The sequence below is a fragment of the Hibiscus syriacus genome, unplaced genomic scaffold (assembly GCF_006381635.1).
Source record: "Hibiscus syriacus cultivar Baekdansim isolate YM2019G1 unplaced genomic scaffold, ASM638163v2 tig00112491_pilon, whole genome shotgun sequence".
In the NCBI taxonomy this organism is placed as follows: Eukaryota; Viridiplantae; Streptophyta; class Magnoliopsida; order Malvales; family Malvaceae; genus Hibiscus; species Hibiscus syriacus.
In genome coordinates this window covers 2,191,507-2,203,896 of record NW_024063344.1, presented here as the reverse complement: position 1 = coordinate 2,203,896, position 12,390 = coordinate 2,191,507, and the positions used below count along the sequence as shown (strand labels likewise).

General features: G+C 37.3%; 1 protein-coding gene and 1 pseudogene across 1 annotated transcript; both read right to left on the bottom strand.

Annotated features, from left to right (window-relative positions):
• Window positions 1-184: 184 nt before the first annotated feature.
• Window positions 185-4,132, bottom strand: LOC120180337 (phosphatidylinositol transfer protein 3-like). The gene is made up of 6 exons (XM_039185683.1): window positions 3,878-4,132; window positions 2,484-2,576; window positions 2,159-2,335; window positions 1,674-1,772; window positions 1,068-1,310; window positions 185-660 (listed from the first exon to the last, which is right to left on the bottom strand). Exons 2-6 carry the CDS (start codon window positions 2,556-2,558, stop codon window positions 238-240), a joined length of 1,017 nt encoding a protein of 338 aa, XP_039041614.1. The 5' UTR covers window positions 2,559-2,576; window positions 3,878-4,132; the 3' UTR covers window positions 185-237.
• A 2,223-nt stretch (window positions 4,133-6,355) lies between these two features.
• LOC120180301 lies at window positions 6,356-12,005 on the bottom strand (annotated as a pseudogene).
• Window positions 12,006-12,390: the final 385 nt, after the last annotated feature.

Here is a 12,390-nt window from a genome sequence, read left to right as displayed (position 1 = left end):
AACTTGACAAGGATGAAATGAGTAAGCACTTGTCAAGGGAAAAAGAACATTAATTGAATTGAAAATTTCATTCAACATAAGTTCAGAACGGCATCGATGCAAATTGTGAGAAGCTTTACTTGTCTTAATGTTTCTAACTAAAACAGCAAAACAGTTGGCACAGCTGCATATGGTCAGATCATTGTATACCTTATTACCTAACCCGAGGCAGGGTCGGGCTTCAAATCTCTTCTATCTCTAGTGAATTTCCCTGGTGTCATTATCACTTCCCACGTTAACCAAGAGACATCCATTGGGAGAGAGGGTTTCAGAGTCGGAAACATGACTAGGGGAGCTGTCTACTTTTCCATTGTCAGAACCATTAGAATCTGAGTTCAAATTGATGGAATTCAAAACAATAGAAAGGGTTGGCATCGGTTGCAGCCGAGCTGCTGATTGAGGATTTCCCCTTGTCCAAAACGCAGGCATCCTCTTGTCATCTTCCCGCATTCTCTCAGCATAATTACTGATGTTAAAACCTGAATCATCATTTCCACCAAATGCAGATTCCAGTTTCTCCATATCAAAAAGGTCTTCCATTATTTTCTTGCTACTGGGATCATCAGAGTAAACAAATTTGACTTTCTTCTGAGTCTTCGGTTCTAGAAATGGTTTGACCACCTGTCAAGAGACAGATTCCCAGCATAATAAGATATCCTTACAATAACAAAACAAAACTGGCATCGAACACCGTCTAGCTATCTTGAGGCAACACATAATCTGTAAAGAAAAAGATACGGTTTTGCAAAGAGCCACCAAAAAAATGGCTTGCATAGAGCTGGATCTAAATGGAAGGAATAATTTCATATTTATGTGGACATGAAAAGCAATTTATATAGAGAGAAAAAACTGAGTGCTAAAATGTTTCAAACTCGCATTGGCTGAAAACCACAAAGTATAAAAGTTCAAAAGCTATATTAACAGGGATCTTTTCAAAACTGTCAAATCTCTGTGCACGTGTATAATCAGGTATGCATATTTTTGGGACACCAAAAGAGAAGGCAGAAAAAAATGTAAAAATGGGCTACCTTCCAGAATGGTTCAAAGAACTTGGGTGGGTTGTATAGTATTGCCACGCCTAGGCGCTCTGGATAATGGTCTTGTAAAACATGAGCTGTTTCCCGTGTCACCTTCATTGATGTATGTCCCAAGTTGTAGCCATTGAAATCAATCAACCAGACCATCTGTTCCTTGTCTGGTGGAAGATTTAAGATTGCATTTTCCATGCAATAAACCAAATACCTAATCTGGCCTTTAGTTGATTTTGTGTTCTGTAGTCAGAATGAACTTAACTAAGTTGTCAAAACTAATCAATGTGCAGCAAAGTAATATGCTTACTAATCTGTAAGACACCGTTACATTGACCTTTTGTTTGGACTTACTAAATGCTTTAGAGGTGGTGAAAAATCCTATTGTTGGGACAAATATGGGAACCATCATGACCAGAAATCATATACTATTACATTGGGATCTATCTTATGTATTCATCTATTGTTTCTTCACCCCCACGGCCCCACCCCCGTTGTAGGGTAATCATCAGAATGAGCTGTGACACCTTTCACTCAAAGTTTATTCTATTTTGTATGGCACCAGATCTACAAATTGCACAAGAGGCAAAAGAAGTCAGATGGAACCTGGCAGCTAGGTCTCATGACAAGAACTGTTCTTCCATGCTTGTCTGCATAATTTGCTCTGTAGATCTTCCCTGTCTCGCCTTCATGAGCAATCTCTTCCTATATCATACAAAAAGAACAATGATGTAAAAACACCATATCTCAAAAGAAAAAGGTTTGACCTGAACAAGACAGAAAATAACAACCTGACCTGCCAAATGACGAGTTCAATCGTAATAAGTAGATTGGACTTAGGCTACCCTTTAAGGTTAAATCCATAAACTTAAGTTCCCAATTCAATATACCATACTGAATGCACGAAACTAAATGCAAAAGAATATAACTGCTAAGAAAAATCATCAGACCAATCATTGCCAATAGCCTAGCACCCTCAACTTCAAGATAATATGAAAAACCTGTTACAAGCAGACTGCATGGGCCAAATTCCACATGCATTTGGTATTCCCTATTCAAAACTACTTATAGGAAGATTAATTGAAGCATACCCAGCGGATCTCTTCTGGTTTATATTCTGCTCTCCATTTTAAGGTCTCTTTTAGCATTTTAGTTGCCTTCTTGACATTCCAGTTTCGTGCCCTTAAGTATCTAGAAATGGCTGCATCAGAACAATAAATGGCCAACTTCTCAGGCAATGGTCCTACCAACTTTCTTATCTCACTAATCTGCAAATACCAAAAGGTTAGAAAGCTTTACTCTCTACGACATATAAGTAGCTTTTGCTCGCTTCACCTTTCAAGATCTATGATGGATCAAAATGATAATCTATGAGGTACTAGGATAGGGAAAGGAGACCATATAGGCGGAATATACCTTTGCCTGTTGCTCTTCAGTTGTTTCAGACTTCTCAGAGCCATTTGAAGTGGATTTCTCCAATGTAGCACTCATAGTTTAATAGCTGTCTCTCTGCATGTCAACAGTTAAATGCTTCAGAAGTGTACTATTAGAATCATCAATCATGTGTTTCAAGTGTAAGCTCGTGTAATAAAAAGAGAAAACTGTTATCTTAGTTCAATAGAAACAAGAAATTGTTTAGGATCATGAGGGATGAAGACCCACTAAAGCTGAATAAAACTTCTCACATTGCACCACCTTCTCTGTAAATGAAATGTAAATTCATATATATATTGAGAGGTATATCCATATAAAGTTTTGAGTAAATTAGAAATATCTAATTATTTATCTTAGGTAAAATGTTTTGGATCCAAATAAGATATTGGATTGATTTGAGAATTTACGTGTATAACAAGTACAATTAAACTAATAAATTCAACGGTTAGATTGTTAAAATATTAACAGTAAAGATACTAATGAAAGTGTATATATAAACCACCTTCGTTTTACACTAGTTTAAATACACCTCTTCCTATATATGTATGTATCCAGGAACAATCGATACCATGAGACTGGTCTTTATACAGCTTTTCTTTGGCGGTTTCTTTCTCCATTCTTGCCTTAACATCATTTAAATCTCTGTCAGTATTGAAATAGCTGACCAGATTGCAGTTCCGTTGCCAGAGAGAGACAAGTGGAACCAATCTTAGTGATTTTGTTCCTTTCTTTCCCATTTAACCTAACCCAGGAATCGGTCTTCAAGACCCCCCCCCCGGATCATAGCAATTTCAACCAGTCATCCATAAAGGGAATAAGATTATTGTAAGTCATAGGAAGCTATATTAGAGAAATTGGTAAATGATCTATATGAATCACGATCAACCAAGCAACTTCAAAACTATATAACTTCAAACCGACTGCAACTACATAGAACCAGAAAGCCCAAAATGGTTGAGCCGTTGTCTAAGCTAATCATCTTCTATAGCAAGATATTTCTGTGGTGTGCGATCAACGTTAAAACAAGCTTTGTAACTTACTCCTCAACCCCTTTCTTCTTTCGTTGGTCCAACAATACAACGAATCAATGCAGAAAATTAATGTAAAACAGAAGTCTTTATCTGCCTATCAGAGATGGATAAATTAAACCAAAACATTTCAGACCAAACAGAGACCAGTGAATAAATCACATTAATTTTCACGTGATCACAAAATTAATCCATTAGCTTAAGTTTTCAGACGTGAAACAGTCCAATCAGCTTTAAAAATAAATGAAAGCGAGATACCAGAAAATAGCAGCAGTTCAAAGTACATAAAATGTGAAGATCTATAGACCAAAAGCAAGTTAGAGGCCATGGTAAAAAGGAGCAACGAACCTGATTGATTCAAGGAATAATTGGAATAAAGAATGGGATCTTCAACTTCCGAGGGATGTAAATTGGGATGGTAAGAATCATAGAAAAAATGGTCAACCATGAAAAGGGCATGCTTTAAAAAATAGGTGAGGTTCGTAGGTTTGAGGGCTAATGTACTGGGATCGTCGTCTCATGCAATCAATTCTAGAAACCGGGAAATTTGGGGTGCCTGGTAACCCCTTCTTTGTTTTTTAGGCTGTACTTTTTTGGCTGGAGCCTTGTTTTCTAACTTTTTCTAGAATGGTTGTCCTAATTGGACTATTTGGACACCAAGGTAGAAACTGGGGATTAACCAATAAAAAGAAGTCATAAGTTGGAGGGTGGGATAGACCTTTTCAAGCAGGAAAAAGTTAGGGAAGCCAGACAATGCACCAGGACAGGTTAGGATTCCTGCCATTTGAAGATTCATCCCATGAGTCATGACCCTGTTTTCACTTTTTTTTTAAGATAAATTATGTATTTATTTATCGATTTTACTCCAATCATTCAATTATTATTTTCTTCTTAAAATTATATTTTATTTTTATTTTTCGTCATTAAAAAATTAACGTTGATATTAACATATCATCATAAGATAATATTAAATTATTATTAAAAAATTATTACATCAATAATTATATTTATTTTTTAATAAGAAATGACTAAAATAAAATTAAAATAATATATTAGATATGATTTAAAAAAATAATTAATTAAAACGATATCAAATTGATAGTTAAATGATTAAATACAACATGTAACTTTTTCCAATTCGGCCAGAAAAGAGAACACAGCATAGTATAATTTCGCTTATTTCAACTGCTTGTCGTAGTCTGATTGAAAGCATAAAAAGCAGGCTGGATCATTGGTCGAACTGGAGGCTTAGTTTTGTTGGGAGATTACAACTAATTCTCTCGGTTCTGTTCAGCATCACAAACTTCTGGTGTAGGCAGTTGGTCATTCACATGGCGGTTTTGCATCGGGTGAATCAGCTTTGCATGAGGTTTTTTTGGAAGGGTCAGGATGTGGCGGCCTCGGGTGCTAGGGTTGGTTGGGCGCATATTTGCTCCCTAAAACCCGAAGGGGGGTTGGGATTGAAACACTTGGAGTGCTGGAATAATGCTTGCTTCTTCCAATTGCTTAGGAAGCTTCTTGCTGATGACGATTCTTTGTGGGTTGCGTGGGTTCGGGCCTATGTGATAAAGGGGGCCGATGTTTGGAGCTTCCAACCGAGTGGATCGACGAGCTGGAGTCTGAGGAAAATCTTTTCCTATCGAGGGGAGGCAGCTTCTGTTTTTGGGGCTTTGCGGGGGGCTGGTGCGTGCCAAAGGAAGATGGTTTGGGGAGAGATTCGGTCTAAAAAGGAGAGAGTATTATGGCAGCAACTAATCTGGTTTGCGTTGCATGTACCTAGACACTCCATCATCGCTTGGATGGCCTTGCTTGACCGTTGTCGACTCGTGATAGGCTGAACTTATGGGTTTGAATGTTTTGAGTCTGTTTTGTGTAATGTTGCGGATAAGAATAGATCACATATCTTCTTTGGATGCTCCTTCTCGTTGAAGATATGGAAAATTATTCTTGCCACTAGCTGCATTCATCGCTCGGTGCTGGATTGGGAGGGCGAGGTATCTTGGGCTTGCGCTCATGTTCGAGGTAAGTCAATAAAGGCCACTGTTTTTCGTTTGGCTTAGACTGCTTTCATCTATTTTGTTTGGAGGGAAAGGAATAACAGGTGCTTTAGGAATTTATAGTCGACAGGTGATATACTTGTGGGTTTTATTAAGGAGACGATTTAAGCTAAAATTTATGGTAGAAATAGGCTCAGCTCCCAACTTTGTACAGATTGGGGTATTGGGCGATGAGTATCTGGGTTTTTGTTTGATACTCTTGGATTGAATTTGTTCTTTGGATATAGTATACACATTTTATCTTAAAAAAATCGCATATTTCGCAAGTTTGTTAAAGTTTCAAATCTCCTGGTTTTGGACAGCAACGCCCACCAACTTTACAATCCTGTCTGTGAGCAGGCACATCTTAGAAGAACAGAAGAACAAACTGTTAAGTTGTTTTGACTAAAAGGTTTTAATATAATGATAAAATAAAGCACTTGATGTATGCATGTACGTACGTGTTAGTCACTACATAAATTATTTTCCCGCATTACATAACCAGACACGGTGTTCGGAAGAAACTAGTCAAATTACACCATCCCAGAAGGTGATAACTGATAAGTAGATGCTATCATTTGAAACTTGGAGCCGTTTTTTAATGGTTTTCAAGTTGGAAACCAGAGCAGCTGAGCTTTTCCAAGTAGGTAGGGAAGAATCGTTTTGGTTCCACAGACGATGAACCTGGGGCTGTACACACAAAGGTCAGCTACATGAGATTTCCTAAACATCCGTATTTCTCTAATACAGAATTTTTGAGAAATGCCCTATTTCTATCCAAATCTTTTGCTTTTTTAAATAGTATAGATAGGGAACAAAAGCAAAGAATACATAGGTAAACCAAACCGTATCCTGCAGAACTAAAAAGTTTATCACCTTGGGGCATCTGCACGTTCAAGGAATATATACGACAGCTTCCAATGATGTTGACTCTACATAAGTCTGAAAATGCATCCCCTTCACAAATCACTAGTTATCCTCCGATTTTGTAAGCATTTGTACGGTAGATTAGATGAATGTACAACGCTTTCTTTGAATATGATTGGTCTAAATGAATTCACACTCCAGAACTGAAGTCAGCCGAGCATTCCACGTATTGTGGAAAATTTTAATGTCAAAGGGATCTTGGTTGGGCGGAACGATACTTGATGCCAGCATTCAATTCCTGGATTAGACAGCATTAATACAGTCGTCACATAAGAAATTTTACATTAAATATTGTTCCATAGTATGGACATGATATATTTCTTACCTTTGAAGCTTGTAAAGGCTAGTGGGTGGATCTAGGGTATGATTTCATACATCCTAACCCGAGATCATCCACCTCCTAGCAGGAATCAATCTCGAGGACTGGCTAAGTTCATTGGTGACCTGTGCATATCCCTCTCAACTTGTTCAGCTGGGAGCAATCATGAAACATAAGCCTGGCACCAACTTCCTACAAATTGTTTCGATCCTTGTGGAGCTAAGAGCTCTTCATAAGTTTCAATGCAAGGATTATATATAAAGTTCTTCTTCCAGGATCTTCATGTGCAAAAAAAAAAGTTCATAGACAAAACAATTAGTTGCTAGGAATCTCTTTTCCCCATTGTACCAGCAAAATTTTTCTGTATGCCATATTGCCAGGCATCTCTAGATTTGTCGCCTGACTGATGAAAACCATCCAAAGAAGTCTGCGGTGACTTAAATGGCCATAATTCCCATGCCTAGAAAATACTATTGTGCCTGACTTCTCTTCATCTTCTGATGGTGTTCCTAACCTGGAGTTCATGTGCAAGTCGAGTGACCTATGCTTGGTCCAACAGATCTTAAACCCCTCATGTTAGCAGCCTTACCCTGTGATGGGGAATAACCAAGTCCACTCGGCTCTGAAAAGTCTTTGGGGAGCAAGTCTTTTGTGAAGTCCTTGGGGAGAGAATCCATGTCCATATAACAATTCCTCGCTTTGGCATCAGCGATTAAGGTTACCCAGTCATCAGATTGCACCAGAGCACTCGCATTACCCATAACCTGTAAAAACATTAATGTCAATTCTAGAAAATAAACACAAGGTAGTTTAGAGAATGATCTACGCTAGAAAGTAATAGCATATAAAGGTTAGAAGAAAGAATCTCATACCCACAGAGCCCTTCTGGCACGAGTAAGAGCAACATTCATTCGACGAATATCTGCAACAAAGGCCACCCCATGATTTGAGGCACGGACACAAGACATAATAATAACATCACGTTCCTGGCCCTGGAAAGCATCTCTACAGTATTAATATATAAATCTCTTTTCCCTTCCTCTGTTCTTAGAACACTCTCAAACTCACGTTGTATGCATTTCAATTGCAGCTTGTATGGTGTTTATACCCACTGTGATTTTAGGCACGCCCAAAGATTTTGATGTTTTCTGTAGGTACTCATACAAGCGCAAACACAACACTGCTTCATGCACATTCTGATATGAAACAGACCCACCTCTATGGGATTCCCGACCATGGGTAATATCATAAAATAAATAAGGTTTAAGTAAAGGGTCCTTGTAGTAAACCCATCAGGTAAGCTGACAACACTTTCACTATCAATGAGACGTCCTTGATAGAAGTACCGGGATGGGAAATCCCTAATCTGGGGGTGCATCCTATATTGAACAGATAACAACATAGTTGGGCATCCTGCTTGCTGGAACCTTTCAAAAAGGCTTCTACTGTACAAGAGGGTCCCAGCAGCCTTGCTGATGATTGTTGCAGGAAGCTGTTGTGGATCCCCAACAAGTACACACCTTGCTGCACGAAGAGAAAGGGAAGGAAGTACTGCAACTTCACTGGCTTGAGCAGCCTCATCAATTACAACCATATCAAAACCATGGGTAAGGCGAGAGAACAACTTACGACCACAACTTGAGACAGTGGTGAAAACAATCACAGCCTCATTGGCAAAACTTGCCTCAAGATTAGCACGGGCTTCTTCCAAGTTGAAGTTACTGCCAACACGGAACTTAGGTTCTAAAATGAGAAGGCGAGATATTTTGACTAGAGCTTTATCTCTGTTTTCAACAACTGCAGCAAGGTTCTGCAACAGTACATCTCGGTTCTGATCCCGAGCAACAAGAATATCGGGATCAACACCAACAGAACCTTGGGACCGAACAGTAACAGCTGCAGCATTAAGTTCCCTTTGAAGAGTGGCTATCTGTTGGGATAACATAGCTTCTCGAGCCTTTAAAGTCTGAATATGTCCAAAAATTTCATCATGGTTCTTCTGTAGAAGTTGTTCAGTTCTCCGCTCAGCGGAAACTGCCAGGACAGCCCATGTCTGAGAGTCTACCCCAACACGGGCCACATCAGGACGGTATATTTTCATCTCACCATCAATAAATCCTTGATCAAGAACTTGCAAGAAGCTCATCAGTTGCAGCATTAGAAGGAGCACAAACTAACATTCTAGGCTTTTGGCAGAGTTTTGGAAGGGTACGAAAAAGATTCTGGTCCATGTTATGGAGGACTTCATCAATTGATCCCATTGCAACATTGTCGGGATTGCTATCATTTGCTTGTTTATAGCTTTCAGGTGCTAATTTCTTAAGCAAAGAGGTATAATAGTGTTGATATTGAACCAAATGAATGATATTTAGCATCCCCCATACTGTACGTGTCTTACTTGTTCCTGGAGGCCCTTGAACAAGTGTAAAAGGCCATGGCTCTTGCCTCTTTGTCAGCCCACTACTTATTCCAGCAGCTGTATGTGTAGCTGCCCACTGGATTGCCGCAAGCTGAGGCCCATTAAAGGTCCTATGCAAATAATCAACAAAATTTGGTGTGAAACATTCAGGCATAACCAGAGATTACTGCTCATATTTTGGAAAGTGATCTGGACTAGATTTAAGGATTGCAGTTTGCATCTGTACACAAGAAATTTGTTAACCCTAGTGTATAAGTCAAGCAACAGGAACTACATCTAGCCACAGAAATTTTGACAATAATAATCAAAATAAAATAAATACCAGAGAATTAAGACGACAGAAATACTCACGCTGGGTAGTTGCAAGAGTCCCAAGAACAGTTAGATACCAGAGAATTAAGACGACAGAATTAATTCCTAATAAATCTGAAAAGAACTTTTCCTTCCGATGTCATACCCTGTCCTGGCCTTGGAGCAACGTCACCTTCCTTAAATACCCACTTGCACTCATTAGCAGGAAGAACTATCACACCATACCATCCTAATCCAACAAAAATAAAGTTTCTATGAATTAATAAAATCGGCATAACCATTTACTCATGATCGCAAAACTAATTGACCTCAATTCTACTCTGGAACAAAAAAAGCTATAGCCAAAAGTGATAATTGGCAAACTTACTGAAACCCAAAACTTAAAGTTTATGGACTTTTACCTCTTTCTCGCCTTTCAATGTTTTTTATGCGAACCATTATACGTGTGTCTCTTGAAGGTGATTCACTTAACTCTTCCCATGTGCTGTACAGTTGTGCACGGCATTCCTAAAAAAGCAAAAGCTCAAATACTCTGACATTATCTTCCACAGATTCAAGCCGTCCAGGAACACACTGGAGCTCAGTATCTTCTGATGCAGGAAGTTATAAAACTAATTGTAAGAGCTGGAAGTCCATAAAATTTTAATAAACCAACAGAAGGAAAAGATAAAAACAAAACAAAGATAGAGATGACTGGAAATTCAGTCTAACTCTCGAAAGTATCCTCTGATGCAGGAAGTGATAAAATTAATTGCAAGAGCTGGAAGTCCATAAGATTTTAATAAATCAACAGAAGGAATAAAAAGAAAACAAAGATAGAGATGACTGGAAATTCAGTCTAACTCTTGAAAGTGGCAGGACTTTCATAACATAGACAACACTTGCATATACCTGGATAAGATGCAATCTAGAAGCTGCAATCCAAAAGAAAAAAAAAAGTAGGAAATTTATTGTACTGCAAAAAAAAAATCAGTCGTGCTTAAGAAATCCATGAATGAATCTTTGAATGGTGCCATAACAAAGAAATAATTAGTTTTGGTCATAGATTTGAATATGCGTAGTTATACATTATTGTATATTAGTGAACCTAAAAGTCATGATTTATTAGGGCCAAACAATTAATATTCTAAGACTCAACAAATATTAAAAAATCAAGATTGTGTACACAGATAAATCTCCTACGACATGCAAGTACCAGCAATAAAAAACTTTAATGGCTGTTAATTTGATGACAAAACGAATTCAGTGAGCACACAGTTTTGACTCAAGGAGCGATAATTGAGAAAATGAGTAAACTAGTAAACTACAGAGATATTTAGCACGACTGGTCTCCAAAATAGAAATTCTCTCGGAGAAAAAATATATATCATGAGAACTTGTGCTCAATGTTTTTAAAACCGGACCGGATATTGAACCGGTGAAGGTACTGGTTCAACCGGGTTCAACCGCGGTTGAACTGGATTTTATATAAAAAAAATTTTAATTTTACAAAATATTCAAAACAATATTAATATATATGTAACACTTTTTTTTAAGTTTACAATGTTAAAAGGTATAAAAATATCACAAGTCATAACATATATAAATTAAAAACCATAAAATCAAGTGAAATAAAATGATTCAAATCAACTACAACATAATATTTAAGGTAAAACATATTAAATAATAAATATAATTATATAACTATAATCAAAAAAATAAAATTTGGGCTTAAAAAATCATAACAAATGATGTCATTTGGTTTAATTTTTTTAAAAAAAATCTCACATGGCTAAGAAACATAGAAGAGCATCCCAAAAGTTTAAAGAGTAAAAATATGAGAACAAAACAATCTCACATGGCTAAGAAACATAGAAGAGCATCCCAACTTATTTCTATAAATAATAGATGTAATTTGACATTCAAAATCATGGAGCCTTTTGGTGAGCACGGAGCGAACTATTCTTTTGCTTCAATTGAGCTCAAATTTTAGGCTTCAATCGAACTTCTAATTTTTTTTTAGTTCGAGCCTTTTCGAGTTCAAGTTTTAATATTATATTTCAAGTTCGAGTTGAACTTGATAATTTTTAGCTCGTGAGTTTTTGAGTCGAGTTGAGCTTACTTTTAAAGTTTCGAGTTCGAGTCGAGCTCAGCAATACTTGAATTTGACTTGGCTCGTTGAACAAACGATGTCGTTTGGTTTAAATTTTTTTTAAAAGAAAAAAAGAGAATCGGAGGTTCAAACCAGTTTTGTCGGTTTTCAGTTGGTTCACCCGGTTTTCAGTCAGTTCATTACCAGCCTGGTTTTGTGAGGTAACCGGACCGGACAGGCTACTGGTTCACGATTCATCCGGTTAAACCGACTGGTCCGGTCCGATTTTGATAACCATGCTTGTGCTAATAGATATTACAAATAAATCATTACCAACAGTACAATTAAAAACCACCTTTCACAATAGACATATACATCTCATCACCTTCCATGTCCTCTGAGCGTTACCATTTTCATTTTCCTTTTGAAGTGTATCGATACATCTCTTCACTGATAGTGTACCGATACACTTATTGCATTCGATGTTTCTTAATTTAAGAGTGTATCGGTACATATTGAATGTGTACCGATGCACCTTGCCCAGAAATTGTATTTTAAGCCCAAAAATTCATCATTTTCAGCTTAAATTCTTCATCTTTCATTCCCTTTTTCTATTCTTAACTCAAGTACATGTACTTAAACTAATTTCTACTCATTCAATACATCCTTAACCTCAAATTTTCATCTTTCATATGAAAATCAATAATCATACCAAATTTTCAAGATACTCTAAATCTAATTCTATCACTTCATATCTCTTAATTAAGTTGATGACAA

Coding starts and splice junctions, on each gene's coding strand:
- LOC120180337 (XM_039185683.1), bottom strand. CDS start 2,558: ATGAGTGCTACATTGGAGAAATCCACTTCAAATGGCTCTGAGAAGTCT. Junction 2,336..2,483: donor CTGAAGAGCAACAGGCAAAG/GTATATTCCGCC, acceptor TGGTATTTGCAG/ATTAGTGAGATAAGAAAGTT. Junction 1,311..1,673: donor TCATGAGACCTAGCTGCCAG/GTTCCATCTGAC, acceptor TTCTGACTACAG/AACACAAAATCAACTAAAGG.